General features: G+C 41.7%; 1 protein-coding gene across 1 annotated transcript; it reads right to left on the bottom strand.

The window, feature by feature from the left end:
* Positions 1-536: 536 nt before the first annotated feature.
* LOC126011548 (arylacetamide deacetylase-like 3) lies at positions 537-12,557 on the bottom strand. Its single transcript, XM_049775356.1, has 5 exons — positions 12,547-12,557; positions 8,893-9,067; positions 5,586-5,802; positions 4,787-4,850; positions 537-1,308 (listed from the first exon to the last, which is right to left on the bottom strand). Exons 1-5 carry the CDS (start codon positions 12,555-12,557, stop codon positions 537-539), a joined length of 1,239 nt encoding a protein of 412 aa, XP_049631313.1.
* Between the last annotated feature and the right edge of the window lie 5,819 nt (positions 12,558-18,376).

Genomic DNA, 18,376 nt, shown 5'->3' with positions numbered 1-18,376 from the left:
CCCAAGAGGTAGAGGGACTATTTTCACCTGCCGCTCCACTCTTACCCACCATCATAAAAAACCTACTCTGGATTTCTTAAAACTTCTAGATCAAGATTCAGAGCTCAGAAAGCTGGGGAACAACAGAAAAGAGAGCACAAGGCATCTAGAAGGAGAGAATAAAATCAATTTTCCAACCCAGTCTGGGATTGTACCTGATACCCTTATGGTAGCCCATGGCATAGCTAAGGAAATATTTCTGTTGCCAGCATTCTCTATTGAGACTGTGGTTGCGTTTTCAACTTTATTAACTCATGAGGTTCCAGGTTAACTCATTTTCTGAACAAGAACAAAACAAGTTCCCTCTCCACTGCTCTTTCTTTAGAAAGCAAACACCTTCATTCTGTGATTCTAGAACATATAGTCACTAGGTAGGTCATGACAACTTGAACACCAAGCCTTACTCCAATTTATCTTCCCTAACATCAACAACTAAAAGACCCCATGGGTTCTAGAGCCTGGAGGAATCCACCCTTAATGTACCAACAGTCAGAAGGTCACAATCTCTTGATAAAATCAACCATGCCATTCATAATTTTCCGGGAGCAGGGAATGAAGAAGAAACCCTTGTCAATCATAGTGAGTGCTCCATGGAAACCGTCCTCCACATACAACCATGTCACTGGGACACCCAAGTCCTCCAGCCTCTTCTTGTACAGCAGTGAGTGATCCCGGAGATAATCATACTCGCAGCTCACAATGAAAGCTTCAGGCATCTGAGACATCACTTCATCCTCTGCCACTAGTGGGCACATGGTGGCATCTAGCAAGAGGTTTGTTTCTTGATAGGCCACTTCATTCAGGGGTGCCACAGGCTTCTGGCGGTAACCCCTCTGCTTAAATCTCTCAGGGATGTTCTCATGGCCCAACCACTTCTTGTACTTCTCATGGATTTCAGAGGGCAGATTGGCACCTGTTATCATGTCTTTTTCCCAGGAGGGGTCAATATTCAAGTATGTCAGAAAACAATGCATGGCTAAATACCTAGGTAATAATGGAACATTGTTCTGCTGATTGGCAGGTGATTGGAAATCAAGACCATGGAGAACAGGGTAGAGGACTATCTGAGCACGGATCTTCGGAAGATCAGGAACTTTCAAAAGCTGTTGGCTTATCACAACAGCCAGTCCCCCTCCTGCACTGTCACCACAGACCACCACACGAGCTGGATCCACCCCCAATGCACTCAAGGACTTCAGGATGTTGACGGTGGCTGCCATGCAATCAGTAGTTGATACTGGAAATTTAAAATCAGGCATTTTACGGTAGCTGCAAAGAAAACAGGGGAATTATTTTATGCTCCTCATCTCAGCAGAGAGCCTCCCCAACACTGTTTCCAGTCTCTGTTGAACCCAAGTTTTATCGCATAACTTCCTCTTGGAATCTGGACAGGTGACATGAAGGGGATGAGGCTAAAATGAGGTGAATAAATGTGAATGTCTGGCACAGAGGTTAGTCCATGCTACCTGCTCTTCTCATGATCCAAGTGACCCATGTGGGGGACAATGATAGCTATTGACTGCTGCCAGCTACCTTGAGCCAACAGTGAGATCTTATGAAATAGCCCCATCTTTCAGAGCTTCTTTGAATTTGCCCCTTGGCTCTTGTTTCGTGGTGTTCTTTGGTACACTCCATTTGTCTATATTTGGATTCCCATTAATTCTGCCATGTTCATGGATCTGGTGTGAAAACTAAAGTAGCCCCAGGGAGTAGCAGTTAACACAGTGTCCTCCAAAGTAGCTGAGTCTGTGAAGCAAGCTCTTTCTGACTACTGCCCAGCAGGTCCTTGAACTCTAGTCTTAGCTTAGAACATCCTGAAATCCACTGGGACCCCTTGATCAAGAGATGCTAGGATGAAGGGCTAAGGAAAAATATTACTCCATTTTATGATGGTCACAAATAAAACCTTAAGAAAGTGCTAGCACTAAATGTGAAGCCAACATCAACTTGATACCTAAACCAGAGATGCTACAAAAAAAGAAAATTACAGACCAATATCGCAGATGAACACAGATGCAAATATCCTCAACAAAATTCTGGCAAATAGGATCCAATGCCTCACCAAGAAGATCATTCACTACAATCAAGTAGGTTTCATCCCAGGAATGCAAGGATGGTTTAACATTCATAAATCTATCAACATAATACACAAGAGCAACCACAAAAAAAATAAAAAACACATGATGATATCAATAGATGCAGAGAGAAAGCATTTGATAAGGTTCAACACCCATTCTTGATAAAAACTCTCATCAAGATGGGAATGAAAGGAACCGTTCTCAATATAGGCCATCTACCACAAGCCAATGGAGAAAAACTATCCTCAATAGAGAAAAACTAAATGCCTTTTCTCTAAATTCTGGCACAATGCAGGCTGTCCTCTCTCACCCTTCCTATTCAACATAGTACTGGAAATACTTCCTATAGTGATCAGGCAAGAAAAAGATATCAAGGGAATCCAGATAGGAAAGGAAGAAGTCAAGCTCTCATCTCACTGTTTTTAGATGACATGAGACTCTACTTAGAAAACCCTAAAGTCTCTACCAGAAACAATAGATTCGCATAGCAATGTGGCAGGCTACAAAATTAGCACACAGAAATCAGTGGCCTTTTTATACACCAATAATGATAAGAAAGAAATGGACATTAAAAAAATCACCCCATTCACATTAGTGTCACACAAACTCAAATATTTTGGAGTCAACTTGACTAAAGAAGTGATGGACCTACAGAAAGAAAAAATATAAAATCCTGCTCTAAGAAATGAGAGGACATGTGGAAATGAAAACACATACCCTCCTCATGGATTGGCAGGATTAACATCATTAAAATGGCAATACTCCCCAAAGCATTGTACAGATTTAATGCGATCCCTCTAAAGATACCCATGCCATTCTTCAAAACAGTGGATCAAACACTTCTGAAATTTATTTCAAACAATGAACACCCTTGAATAGCTAAAGCAATCCTTGGGAAAAAGGAATATGAGAGGCATTACTGACCCCAACTTTAAAATGTATTACAAAGCAATAGTTATCAAAAAAGCATGGTATTGGAGTAAAGACAGACCCTCAGATCAGTGGAATAGGTTGAGTACTCAGAGAATGTTCCCCAGACACACAATCACCTAATTTTTGATAAAGAAACAAGAAATCCTAAATGGAGCGGGGAAAGCCTCTTCAACAAGTGGTCTTGGCACAACTGACTAACCACTTGCAAAAAACAAACTCAGACCCCCAGCTTACGAAGGTAAAATTTAAATGGATTAAAAACTTGATATCAGACCTGAAATCATAAGGTATATAGAACAACAGATAAAACACTTCATGACATTGAAACTAAAGGCATCTTTAAGGAGGAAACAGCACTCTCCAAACAAGTGGAAGCGGAGATAAACAGATGGGAATATATTAATCTGAGAAGCTTCTGCACCTCAAAGGAAATAGTGCCTAGGATACAAGAACTGCCCACAGAGTGGGAGAAACTATTTACCCAATACTCATCAGATAAGGGACTAATATCCAAAATATACAAGGCACTGATGGAATTTTACAAGGTAAAACATCTAATCCCATCAAAAAATGGGGAGAAGAAATGAATAGACACTTTGTAAAAGAAGAAATACATATGGCCAAAAGACACATGAAAAATGCTCCACATCACTAATCATCAGGGAGATGCAAAGCAAAACCACCATGACATACCATCTCACCCCACAGAGATTGGAGCACATCACAAAGAATGAGAACAAGCAGTGCTGGCCAGGATGTGGAGGAAAAAGGAATTCTTATTCACTGCTGGTGGGAAAGTCGTCTAGTCCAACTTATTTGGAAAGCGATATGGAGATTCCTCCAAAAACTGGAAATTGAGCTCCCATACAATCCAGCTATACTACTCCTAGGGATATACTCTAGGAACACAAAAATACAATACAAAAATCCCTTTCTCACACCTACATTCATTGCAACTCTATTTATGATAGCCAGACTCTAGAAACAACCAAGATGCCCTTCAACAGATAAATGGCTAAAGAAACAATGGAATATTATGCAGCCATCAGGAGAGATGAAGTCATAAAATTTTCCTATACATAGATGCTGAGTGAAATAAGCTGGAAGGAGAGAGATAGATGCAGAATAGTCTCACTCATCTATGGGTTTTAAAACAAAAATAAAAGACATTTTTGCAATAATTTTTAGAAACAAAAGAGAGGAGAGCTGGAAGGTCCAGCTCACGACATGAAGCTCATCACAAAGAGTGATGATTGCAGTTAGAGAAATAACTACACTGAAAACTATCATAACAATGTGAATGAATGAGGGAAGTAGAAAGCCTGTCTAGAGTACAGGCGGGTGTGGGGTAGGCAGGAGGGAGATTTGGACATTGGTGATGGGAATGTTGCACTGACTAAGGTGGAGGGTGTTCTTTACATGACTGAAACCCAACTAATATTATATTTGTAACCAAGGTGTATAAATAAAGATATTAATAAAATGTGGAGGGGTGTTCTTTGTTATCCCCCAAATCACCTGACTGTGAAACTTTGCACCTGGTCTTTGGACAAAGACTGGCCCTTCCAAGCTGTCCATTGAATGCAGCAAGTTGGCTGTGTACCAGAAGACATCTTTAGTCCCTACTCTGTCCTCCCTTCCACACTGACTTCTTCTCCCTATTCCTTCCCCTCCCAGCCAGCCATCGTCCACGTTAGAACCAGACTTCCCCTTAACCCCTTCTCCCCTTCACTCACCTAACCGATAGGATCACGGAGTCACTCTCCTTGCACAAAATAAGGCAGATGCCATGGTGGGTTTCTAGAAAACAAAACATTGGGATATGCTCTAGAAAGTGGAAGTGCTGCTCCCTGTTGGTAGACTGCCTGCACTGCTGGCACCAGCTAGGGTCTCAGATCTGCTGTACAACTACCTCCCTGCTTTCCTCTGTGGTGCGAATAAGGGGCTTTCTGGAAACTAGACCCCAAGGATACTTTGTATTAAACAAGCCCCTTGCACCACTGGATGTGGTCCTTAACAAAAATAGATGCACACATATGTCCCATGCACTTATTCAGACAAACCTGCATAATACATGTTCAGAGATACATATTAGCTGCATACAAATATTCCACACATATATCATATATATCAACAAAATTCATTCTATACACTTCATATGTATCTTTCATGTGCCTGTGACAAATCTATCAGCATACATGTTTGATAATTGCCTCCACTAACTCCACATATGCATCCCCTATATACATACAACATTACATGTAATCCATATAGAACAAGCTGTATTGCATGTGCGAAGACATAAAAGAATCTATAAAATGTACCTAGAGAGTGCATGTATAGACCCATCTCTTTGTTTCCAGAAAGATTTGGAAAGATTCCAAATAAACTTTTCCACCTGAATCATCTGGGGCCCAGCCCTGCTCAAATCCAAATGGAGCCTCTCAGACCCCAGGAGGACAGACCCTCATGGCCACAAGGATCTCATAGTACTACCATGGGATGGGGTCAATCCAGGGGAAGGCTGTCACTCACTCACGCTCCCTATCATGCCCCCTCCTCCATGGTATAACAAGATGCCAGGCCTGGGGGTGTTGCAGGAACTTCTGGGCTGGTACATCTTCACAGGGATTGTCCCAAAGCGCAGGTCTGTGACCACCACATCTGGGTCCTCCTTCAGGGGCAACAGGTCGTGTACAAAACGAACGAAATGGGCCATAGAACAGATTTTTATCTTCTCCACAAGTCTGCCCTAATGGTGACAGAAAAGGAAATGTAAAAGGTTTCAAAGCGGGCTTCTCTGGAGTCACTGGGGCCACTGCATTCAGTGTAGGGTACCTCTATAGTGTGACTCATGTGAGATCAGCCCATCCCATCCCACATCTCTCCTTGTTCATGTCTTATTCTCCTTATCCTGCAACCAAACCAGGTTTCAGACTAACTCACAGTGGGCCCCCTCTTCTAGTAGCACTCCTTACCTGCACACAGACCCTGCTCCCCGCTCTCTGGACATGACATCTCTTCCAGGAAGACACCCTGGACAACCAAACCTCAGTTGCACTTGACAGCATTTGGCTGACAAGTTGAAGTGGTGGTGACTGTGTTGAGGTTATTATTCTTTTTTTTTTCCGGCCACACCCATTTGATGCTCAGGGGTTACTCCTGGCTATGCGCTCAGAAATTGCCCCTGGCTTGGGGGGACCATATGGGATGTGGTGGGATCGAACCACGGTCCTTCCTTGGCTAGCTCTTCCAAGGCAGACACCTTACCTCTAGCGCCACCTCGCCGGCCCCAAGGTTATTATTCTTAAATGGCTGTGCTATCTCTGAGAAATCAAAGGCTATCAAGTGCAAGAGAAATACGAGCAATAAGGCTAGAACGATAGTACTGCAGAGAAGCCATTAGCCTTGCATGTGGCTAACAAGATTTGATACCCAGAATCACATATGTTCCTCCAAGAACTGCCATGAGTAGTTCCTGAGTGCAGAGCTAGGAGTAACCCCTAAGCACCACTAGTGTGGCTCAAAAACAAAAAGAAGAAAAAAGAAAAGAAAAGGAAGGAAGGAGAAGGAAAGGAAGAAAGGAAGAGAAAGGAAAGATAAGAATAAAGATATATAAAGATGTATATGTACATGTATATATGTATGTATATATGTATGCATATATGTATATATATACATATATAAAGGTTTCCTTCTGTTGTGTGTATATGGTAAAACCTTTCTCTTCCTAACATATTTTACAATTTTATTTTAACAATTTTATAAGCAGATATAGCCTTGATTAAAATTCTCTTTACTTGGAAGACTCAGCATCAAAAACAAAGTTTTTTTTCCTCCTTGTCTTTGAATGCCATAGCAGTTTGTAACAGAAAGGATTGCTATGCTATGCTATGCTTCAGGGACTTCCTTAGACATTTTGAATACCTGCAAACTAATTTACACACCAAAAATTTTTGGCCAGGTTAACTTTGAGCTATTAAATTTTACCAGATGTATATTCTGTACCCCTTTTATATAAGTTTATTTCTTTTATTTGCCTCTTTCAAAACCAGACCATAGGAAGTTAATCATTTGTTATAGCCTCTAGATCGTAAAACCTGTATCCTTAGGAAAAGGAAATTTGATAAGAAAACCTGGCTTCTTAATTTACATCAGTATGACACTTAGGGTCTGGCCTGAGAGGAAATACCTTCAGATGCTAAAACTTACCTTCCTTTTATCCTCTGGGCTCCTAACTGTATGGTATTCTATTCTCAGGTCTGTAAACCACCTAGAGCCATGTGTATTGTTTTAAAGATCAAAAAATGTACACTGATAAATTTCTGTTAACAGAAATATATTGTACTTTGCAAAGAACAAAATGTGAGCATTCTTTTTATACCTGTGACTGGCAATATATTCTTTATAAAAACCCCTAGACTGTATATTAAACTTAGAATGCTGTTTCCCCCATATATTCATTGTGTAGTCCCTCAATTTCTTCATATTTCACTGCCTGTGCATCCACTCTCCTCAAAAGGACTCAAAGAATTTCTCTAACTCAACTGAACCTCAAGAGCTAGTCAGCAATCTATTGCCTGCTTCATTCTCTGTAAAACACTTGATACCCCTTCAAGTGGTCTGAGCTTTAAGGGAAATGGGTGCTTATCATCTCTCCCGTGTGAGGAGACACCAAACTTCTAGAATGCAGATTTCATGAATTACCTTTGGCTTTACACATGGTTTATTTCCAAAGTACCACATATAGGAGCTGCATATCCCATCTTTATGAGGGAAAGGGACATATGAAGTGCCTGGGCTAAGTGAACCTGAACCACAGACACACACACACACACACACACACACACACACACACACATATACACACATATAATGACCAAAACATTTAACTCATGTTTTCCCACCAAGGCCAACAATTTAGGAGTGTGATTGACCCCTCTTCAGATGAGGAAACCGAGTCACTCTATTGGAACCCAGCCTATGAAAAGACTATCAAGGTCAGGACAGTTGCAGGAAAGAAGCTCCATCTTGCATAAGCAGAACATGGAGGAGGAAGATTAAGCCCAAGATTTCCCTCCTATGAGATTCCTCCCTGAGAGCACAGGGCACCCGGCTCTCCAGTAATGAAAGGTTAAAGCAGGTGCTCTCTGAGACCACTTTCTCTCAGCTTTCTGTGGCCACCCTAGCTCATCCCCACTGAGCTTTACCAGACATCAACAATCTCCAAAGGCTCCAAAGCCACAGGGCTACACTGTCAAAGCCATCTTCTACTCCTTTGCTCCACTCTTCTCCTTCCCCCAAATTCTTTGCATTTATATTGGGGGCACTAGTGGGCAATGAGGTAGCAAAGCGGTTAGAGATTCCCACAGGCCCTTTCTCCTCAGTCTTCTAGAGTGGAGAGTCTATGAGGAAACCCCAGGAATCATCTTTTGCATTTGGAAACTTTTTAGACTCTTGGAGCAGCTCCATAAAGTGGTGGGTCCCGGGGCCGGGCGGTGGCGCTGGAGGTAAGGTGCCTGCCTTACCTGCGCTAGCCTAGGAGACGAACCGCGGTTCGATCCCCCGGCGTCCCACATGGTCCCCCAAGCCAGGAGCGACTTCTGAGCGCATAGCCAGGAGTAACCCCTGAGCGTCACCGGGTGTGGCCCAAAAACCAAAAAAAAAAAAAAAAAAAAAGTGGTGGGTCCCACAGGCGTCCCCCAGGGTGAGGATACAGTTTTGAGCAGATACCCATCAACCCCTGAGGCTAGTCAACAAACACAAAGTGTTGGGACTGTTTTCCTCAACCCCTTGCCCATGAAGCCTCAGGAGAAGGGGACAGGCAAAGAGTGGGACTCACCCACGTCAACAGGATCTCAAAGATGCAGTGGTAAGCCCGAAGCTTCTTGGGGTGGCTGATGCCTGCCGGAATTTTGATGAAGAAGAAATGACTAAAGAACACCCACAGTGGAACCACCACAAAGAACACATAAGCCATTAAAAGGCCTGCCAAGAGCACAAGGAGGCACAGCATGCTGTCTCTACAATATCTGAGGCTGGTAGTAGGCTGTCAGGTACTGGTTATTTGGGAACTCATCCAGCCTCCAACAACCATTTATATTTCCCCATCTCCCAGAAGCTTTGGTCCAATCAAGATGAGTTACAGGGTCAGGTGAAGATTAGTTCTAGGATGGAGTCATGCATAGGCAAAAGTGATCTTTGCAACTTGACCCAGCTTTGGGGAAACAGTTCACATCCTCATTACATCTTGACCCAGCCATTCCAAGGTGCCTGAGCGGCATACAGTCAAGTCCCTCCATGACCTGCCCACTTCTCTCATCACTCAAGCCCTATCTCCCTCTAACCTGGACTTCCACACCTGACCTTCCTGACCCTGCCTAGAAGGCCACAAGACCTTTGACCTGCTATTCCCAGACTTCAGTTAGACTCAATTCTCCCCTCCTGAACTTCTCAGCTCTTGTTCTGCCATGTTTAAGATTGGAGCCAGCTCTCCACCAAGCTTATCCACCTCTGCCTAACAGGCATACCTGAGCTCTAGACTACATCAGAGGACAGTAGGCTTGATCCCTGGAAACTTGATTGGGACTTGGCACTCAGTCCATGAATAAAGGCACAGAGATTAGGCCATGAATGAGGAGCACAGACAAAGACACTGGGCTCACCTGCCTATCTGGGTTAGGTCAGAGGCTGCTCTCAGTTTTGCAATCTGCCCTCTCAACATCACTAGCAGTCATCCAGAGGCTTATATCAGGACAAGAGTTTTCAATCTGGAGAAATTTAACCCTCAGCATGCTGATATTGAAAGAAATGAACATGTAATGAAGATTGAAAGTCTTAAAACTCGGTATAAAACTCTCTTGCCTGGATTGTCTTACTCCTGTTTCATTTTTTTAACTAGCCATATGTCATTTCTCTTTAGCTGCCTGCATATTTCTTATCCTCTGAGTTACAGATGCTGTGCCTGCATATTTCTTATCTGCTGAAGTTACAGATGCTGCCTGCCTGCTCTCGGCTCCCCCTCCCCTGTTTCCTGCGTTTTACGAGCTGCTCCTGTGTGGCCCACCTACTCAAAAGTCTTGGAATTTGAAATCTTCTTATCTCCCACCCTCGAACACAGTTCTCCCACGTCAGTGCTCATTCCTGTTTCTCTCCAAGGTTGTGCTTTAACGATAAGAATGCAGCTGTCTCTTTAAAATTCTGTATAAAAGAAGACTGGTTTAGGGTCTCAGGGTCCGCAAACCTCTTCTCGGCTACGAGAACGTTTTCGGACCCTGATCGATCAGAAAAATAAATCAGAACTCACTTGCATCGTTGCTGGGTTTGAGTCTTTTTCATTACTCTGCGCCGGGCAGCTGGAGAGAGGGTCATTCGGACCTTACACTATAAAGTCTGTAAGTGGTTTTGGTTGTCATCATGAGGAAAGTAGTGACATCTAAGGAGCAGAGAGGCCAGTGACCATGAGCCATCTCTGGCTTCACAGACCAGAGCTGTCAGATTCATCAGGTCACAGGTGCCGAGGTTGGAAAAGCTTGGAAATGCTCAGACTGGGGTAAATCCTGGCTCTACCTAATGCTGGTAAGTTGCTTATGCTTTTGTGGAAAGTGTTGCTTGTTTCACTGACTGAACAGATTTCATTTGGGGCCTGACATCATCCTACTGAGTGGTTTTGTGCCCCCCCACCTTTCCCATGGTTGTTGATGTTGTCATTGTGATGAGCCGGCTCACATACTTAGTTCAGGGATCATACATTATTCTTTCAGTTGTAGTGTTTGACCTTTCTGTTACACACTTGCAATTTCAGGGTTTTTTGTGAATGATATGTAAAAACCACATATGTTTCTTTTTTTGTTTTTGTTTTTGGGCCACACCTGGCAGTGCTCAGGGGTTACTCCTGGCTGTCTGCTCAGAAATAGCTCCTGGCAAGCACAGGGGACCATATGAGACACCAGGATTCGAACCAACCACCTTTGGTCCTGGATCGGCTGCTTGCAAGGCAAACGCCGCTGTGCTATCTCTTCGGGCCCATATGCTTCATTTTTTTCCAGTTTGACAGCTGTTTATTTCATCACTCAAGTCAATACATTCCTATACAATAACTATTCAGTGAAATTCTTAGGAGCAACAGTCATTAGTATTCAACAGGAACCTCTTGATCCAATATAGCAAATACAAACACCTCGCCCACCGTCACTACCAAGTGAACTTATATAGGTTATATATTCCCTCCCCTTCACCATTTATGTTACCTGAATGGTTATAAAACTGTCAGTTTGTATAAGTCCTTAGATGAATGGCCATACCCTCTGTAAACGAGAATTTGTGCACAATCAACGGGATAACATAAAAACAGGGGCATTGGCAGAGGTCCTGATTATCTGGCTCCATCCTCATTTCCTCCCCAATGTTCTGTACTGGAGGTTACATAATTTCTATCAGCCTGACAAGCAGCAATGCCACAAGTATGTGTCAGTCAAAACTGTTTCCAATTCAGGAAGTGTGTGATTATTTTAATTTTAAGTTTTTTGAAGCAAAGCTGTTTTGATTAGGACATAGGAGAGAATGGTGAAAGAATAAGAGAGAGAGAGAGAGAGAGAGAATTAAATAGGGTAAAGGGAAAGAAATGACATAGCCTAAATTGGGTGGGCAACTGGATGTGTGTTCAGCTTTAGCCATTAACTCACTGAAACTCAACTATCAACAACTTTTTTTTTTTTTTTTTTTTTTTTGGTTTTTGGGTCACACTCGGCAGTGCTCAGGGGTTACTCCTGGATCTATGCTCAGAAATCTCTCCTGGCAGGCTCAGGGAACCATATGGAATACCGGGATTCGAATCACTGACCTTCTGCATGCAAGGCAAATGCCCTACTTCCATGCTATCTCTCCAGCCCCTATCAACAAATTTTAAACTCTGTATCTTATGGTTATTTAATTAAGAAAAAAAAACTAAAAAATTGCCATCACCATATCTGCTCTGGGACAGAGTCATGAAACATCATGGATACATTAGCCATGTAGCTGAGAACTGGCAATCTCAGGAGGAGAGGGTGGGCCAAGTCCCATAACCTGCTGCATCCATAACTGATAATTGAGGCTCTGTCTATGGCCCTGCTTCACCACTCCTTTACAATTATGTGAAGATAAATCAATCTGATAAAACTCTAGCCATGCCATTATTTTGGCTAATATCACCAGGACTTTTTGGAACAAGCTGTGGGCACACAACCTCCCCCTCCATCTGTTGCCTTCTCCTACTTCTGGAAGATCTGTCAGACAAAAACATTCCCATAAAAGTCACAGTATAGGGCCGGGCGGTGGCGCTAAAGGTAAGGTGCCTGCCTTGCCTGCGCTAGCCTTGGACGGACCGCGGTTCGATCCCCCGGTGTCCCATATGGTCCCCCAAGCCAGGAGCAACTTCTGAGCACATAGCCAGGAGTAACCCCTGAGCGTTACCGGGTGTGGCCCAAAAAAGAACCAAAAAAAAAAAAAAAGTCACAGTATAAGCATTGTAAGCAGTCCTTCACCAAGCCAATCTACAGATGTCTTGTGTTCCTGCTTGTGGTTTTAGTTACTTAATTCTCTTTGGGAGACCAGTCCCTGGTCAGACAGAGCCTTATAAACTTCTTCCTCTTTCTTCCATGGCCACTGGAATTGCAAAGACCCCAAGCCCTTTCTCTGTTGGGCTTGCCTACTTAGTTCTAGTGCTCATCTTTCTGCTTTTCTTTCTGATTCCGTTCAGCCTGGGTTCATGTCCCAAAGCTTAATCACTGAATATCAAGACCCAGTTCTCCACTTTATCTGTGTTGACCAGTTGCCTTTGTAAAATTAATCGATTCCTATTATAACAATGGTGGAAAGAAGACAGACCCTCTGATGTTTATTTAACTATGAGCACCATTTTATGAGAGAAGACAGGTGAGACTTGCAGGAAGATAGTCACCTGACACAAGATCACAAGGCAGGTACTTAGGATTTCCCCCCCCTCTGACAATCTCCCATCCTAAATTAGACTTCTGGGACAGATCATACCACTCCCAGACTTATCTCAAATTTCTGGTTCAAATAAATGATTTAATAATGGTATCAAGGGTATCCTTTTCCAAGCCTTTTGTTGTTATTAATACTAATTACAGAGTTTCCAATAAATAGAGTTTCCCTACTAATGACAGCATTTCTCTACCAATGGACCATGGTTCCTTAGACCTAGTGCCATTTCCTCTCCATGTATTCATATCTTATTGTTGCTTATTTCATTATTATAATCAAGGTCACTTGTTTTTTATAGTTTTGACTCATTATTTTAGTAAATATTTACCTCACCTCTACACCACAAAGTTATCAATATTTTTATGGACCACCTCCAGAAGTTTTATGTCACTCACTTTACCCCTGGAGAGAAGGTATGCTATTACTCTTATACCACAATCACCAAAAGCTGACATTTTACTATTATCAGGACCTCTGGAATAGAAATATCTTCATAACAAACAGCAAAACACAATGATGTCATACTTAGAACTAGTAGTTAATTTAATTACTAAAGGGAGGTTGTGAAGTTACACTTTATTGGGATATGACCCTAATATTATAGTCCTGCCAGTACCCCAAAATGAAATTGAATCAATAGTTCCACTCAGTAAAGTTTTGAAAAAAGTTTTGACTGACTTCTCAGGAGAACTTTCCTCATACTCTCCATCAGGAAAAAATGGGACTTTTTAGAACATCTTTTATAATTTCCTCCATCATTATTACCTCTCCTATTCCAGACATACCTGTGTTTTATATTAATGGATGATCCTCATGGAAAGGTGGGACCACTGGCTCATCTGTGACCACAATATTGTGCAACTCTGCACAATGAGTTTAAATTGCTACTTAAATTTATGGATTATCATATGTGTCAGGTCCTTGTAATATTTGAGTGTCTGCATACATTTGGCCTCTTACTGGGAATTGTTACCATGTCTATAAATGCTCACAATCCCGTGGTACAAAATCTACTTCAACAACTGCAAGCCATGTTATAAAAATGCTCAGAATCACACATATAAGATCTCATTCGGTCTCCATGATCCATTGACTCTAGAAAATGAATTAGCTGAGCACTTAGCAATGCCAATATTTATATCACCTGTGGAAGAACATAATATTCTATACACAAATGCCCATCTCCTTCATATACAATGGCACATTTCAGTAAGACTAGCCATCATATTATTCAGAACTGTTTGGTCTATGCTCCTCTGTACTGCAAAAGTCATGTGACAGGAGCTAACCCTAGTGGTCTCAGAACAAACAAACTATGGCAAATGGATGTGACCTGTGTTAATTTTTTTTTTCAAACAAATCATACCTGCATGTGATTATGGACAGTCTGCCCCTTATATGGGAAATTCCTCTTTCTTCAGAGAGACCTAAGTCTGTGTGTTGCAGTGCTTTTCAGTTATGGAAATTTCTAATACAATCAAGATAGACAATTGTCCAGCTTATGTTAACAAAACATTCCAAGTCTTTTGGAATGAATGGCAGATAAAACACATAATGGGAATATCGTACAATCCACAAGGAAGCTATATTTGAAAGAGTGCGTAGAACATTTAAAACACAACTAATGAAAAATAGAAACATGAAATGGTTCCAATTGACTTTTTTTTTTTTTGGGCCATATCCGGTGGTGCTCAGGGGTTACTTCTGGCTATATGTTCAGAAATAGCTCCTGGCAGGCACGGGGGACCATATGGGATGCCGGGATTCGAACCAACCACCTTAGGTCCTGGGTCTGCTGCTTGCAAGGCAAACACCGCTGTGCTATCTCTCCAGCCCTGACTTTCTATCAATATCATTATTTTCTCTAAATTTTCTAAGTCTACCACAAGGACAACCATACATAGTAGCTGAAAAACATTTCCAAGAAGCCCTAAAAACATAAAGGACAATTAACTTACCTATTTGGGTGAAAATTTGATAGGAGTCCTTAAGAACAGGCAGAAAACTTAGCTAAAAAGCAGGGCCTTGTGACAAACACTTAACTAAAAAGCAGGGTCTTGTGACAAACACATAGCTAAAATGCAGGGCCTTGTGACAGGCACAGAACTTTGCTAAAAGCAGGCAGCCTTGAGAATTGAATGTAAACATTTAAGATTTAAGGGCAACAAACATAGAGCTATAATAAAAGCAGGCAGACTTGAGAATTAAATGTAAACATTTAGGATCTAAGGCTTCTTCAGAAACAAAGAAGGCACAGGACTTTGGTCCTGGGAAACTAAGTCTAGTCTATAAGGTCCCCTTCTCTGTACATCCCACCTGCCAAAGATAGGTTCCATTATTAGTACTTCCCCGGCCTGATGGAGACAAATCTCATTATCTGCACATTCCATCTGCCAATGGGTCTTGTTATTTGTCCTGTGCAATATATCTACCTCTTATTGACATATTATAAACAGAACTGTGCCCACAAAAAGCATATAAGCCAGGCCTGGAGTTTCAATAAATGGAATTGGATTCGGATTTGGCTGGAATCTTTTTCCCACTTTTGTCTGTCTCTGTGTCTGTCTTTGTCTTTGTGTTTGCGCAATCTCCTTCCAAGAAAGAATAACCACATCTTAATTGGTGTTCCTGCAGGCTGGGGCACCCACAAAAATTGACAAGGACTGAGTTGCAGAAAACTCAATCACCAGAGAAAGAAGATATGCTTACATTTCCACAGAAGATACTTCCAAAAAGAAGCAATGGACTCGTCAAATTTAAGTCCCAAAAAGACTTTTGACTATTTTTTGTTTTAAAAGACTATGAAAATTTTTTTCTTTAGCAGCTTAGCTGCATTTACACATTTCTTTAAACTTAGTAATTTGAATACTTGTTTTATTTTATTTTAATTTTTGTAACAAATGAACCCAGTTAGCTGTTCTTTATATTAGTGATAAAAGAAGAAAAACTCGACATTGCAACACCAATATGTCAACAGGAAGTAGCAAAAGTAAAAGATCACTTTACACCTATTCCCTGACAACAGAGTTTACATTTCTTTTTTTTTTTTTTTTTTTTTGGTTTTTGGGCCACACCCGGTGGTGCTCAGGGGTTACTCCTGGCGGTCTGCTCAGAAATAGCTCCTAGCAGGCACAGGGGACCATATGGGACACTGGGATTCGAACCAACCACCTTTGGTCCTGGATCGGCTGCTTGCAAGGCAAACACCGCTGTGCTATCTCTCCAGGCCCAGAGTTTACATTTCAACCTAGTTATAGATTTAGAATTTATTTTTGTAAAAGTTGAATAATTTCCTGTTGTTGTAAATAGTTTGCTGTAAATAGTTTCTTTATGTTTCATTTTTTCTCTTTTTCTGATAGTTCTGATGCCCGCATTCAACTTAGAAAGAGAACTCTATAGGTAAGTTAAGCCCTTGTTGATATCTTACACTTACTAAACAAAGGTTCCATTTTCCTTTTCTGTTCCTTTGACAATGGAGTGGAAAAAAAACCTCCTTGGAGTTAACAAAAATAAAAGCCTGAAACTTAAGAATGACATTCAAAGGTATCCTGAAATCTGCCCAGTTCTGATGACATCATCAGTTGAGTCCCTTAACTACTAAAAACCAACTGCCCTCTGATTACTCTGTGCAGCTCTGAAGACATCATCAAGTTGCAGCCCTTTTAATCTGAAATACCTGAAACTACTTACCGAAAACCATTTTAGATACAAAAGGAAAGGGGGATATCTTGTCCTACATTATTTCAGCAGCAGTCCAGCTCCAGCCATAAAAGGGGTTTGTCTCTTTAAGAAAGACCTTGATCAATTGTTTTTTGGCACTATGTGTGGTTTATTTATTTATTTTTAATAATTTTTATTGTGATCAAAGTGAATTACAAGTCTTTTACAGTAATATTTAAGGTCCATAGTGACAAAAAATTAGGGCCATTCCTACCACCAATGTTGTCTTCCCTCCAGCTAAGCAATTATTATTGACTAGCTGGGACTATAAAAACACTCCCAGTGAGGGAGAATGGAGAGTCCGTGGCAGTCTGAAAAGGGAGCTGGAGCAACAGTCCGACTTAATTGATTCTATTTCTGGAAACGACTTTCTTCCTGATTTCCACAGACCTTCAGCTTGTATATTTTTGAACTACTTATCCTTTACCCTTGTGGACATTTTCCTTTTACCTGGATCACAATCTAATCTTACCCTGGTCCCAAACCCAGCTCTCTTTCCCTCTTTTTTCCTCTCTTGGCCTATGAGTTTGTCATAGACTTCTGGGATCCTCTAATAAAAAGACTTGAAGTATCATGTCAGAGTTCTGTCGACAGGGCAGTGCCAAACCTTCTCTGGCAATTGGCTCTGGCAAGCAGGCACATGGATGTTACCTCTGAACCTAGAAGTTGTCAGGGTAAAAAGATTCCTGGGGACCAGTTTATTGGTGGTTGGTTCTTAGGATCCAGTTCATTCCCTTATTAAAAATGAAAATGGTTTTCCTTTTCCTATGCCCAAGACTTTTTTGCAGATAGACATCTCAAGTGACTCAGCTGTTCAGTCTCAGAGCTTGTGAAGTTATTTCCTGTAGATAATTCTTCATTCCCCTAAGGTGGTTGGTTCGAATCTCGGCGTCCCTTATGGTCCCTTCGTGCCTATCAGGAGCTAATTTTGAGCAGACAGCTAGGAATAACCCCTGAGCGCTGCTGGGTGTGACCCCCCTCAAAAAATTGGGGGCCAGAGAAATAGCATAGCGGAGTTTGCCTTGCAAGCAGCCGATCCAGGACCTAAGATAATTCCTCATTCCCAATCCCAAGGGAAAAGGAAGGGGCAAGGAAAGAAGCTGTAGAACAGCCACAGGAAATAATACAAGCCAAGCTAGAGAGATGAAATGGGTCTGTGGGTCCTTCCACCACAGGGAGAGTGAGAGATCTGCAATAGCTTCTCTATTTATTGATAAAAAAAATAGGACCACCCCCATTAATAGAGAACAGGTTGGGGTTGAGAGCCTATTTAGAGGTTCTTCCCAGCCAGCTGCGATTTATCTTTGTAAAGAAGCCATCTTTGATTAGGGTGAAGACCTGTTAATCCAACAACTCCCCTTGCATGTTCACTAAAATGTAGAAATATGAGATAAAGAGAATGTCTTGTTCTAATGATCTCTGCAAAAGATGGGAACTCATATATAGAAGGCACAGTAAAAGTAGAGGAAATAAATAAGAAAAAACTTTTAGCCTAAGAGAAGGGTGTCCTTTCCCAGAAAGCATCTGATCACATTACCAACTACAGGTTTCACAGTCTTTTTTTTTTTTTTTTTTGGTTTTTTTTTTTTTTGGGGTCACACCCGGCAGTGCTCAGGGGT

This window comes from Suncus etruscus, chromosome 6, assembly GCF_024139225.1.
Source record: "Suncus etruscus isolate mSunEtr1 chromosome 6, mSunEtr1.pri.cur, whole genome shotgun sequence".
In the NCBI taxonomy this organism is placed as follows: domain Eukaryota; kingdom Metazoa; phylum Chordata; class Mammalia; order Eulipotyphla; family Soricidae; genus Suncus; species Suncus etruscus.
The sequence above is the reverse complement of the archived record's forward strand: the minus strand, read 5'-3'. Positions and strand labels throughout refer to the sequence as shown.

What these genes read in the sequence shown, in the direction of transcription:
- LOC126011548 (XM_049775356.1), bottom strand. An exon ending in TTGAGATCCTGTTGACGTGG is followed by an intron (nt 5,803 to 8,892) that starts GTGAGTCCCACT and finishes TGTCACCATTAG; the next exon opens with GGCAGACTTGTGGAGAAGAT. An exon ending in TCCGTGATCCTATCGGTTAG is followed by an intron (nt 1,309 to 4,786) that starts GTGAGTGAAGGG and finishes TTTTCTTTGCAG; the next exon opens with CTACCGTAAAATGCCTGATT.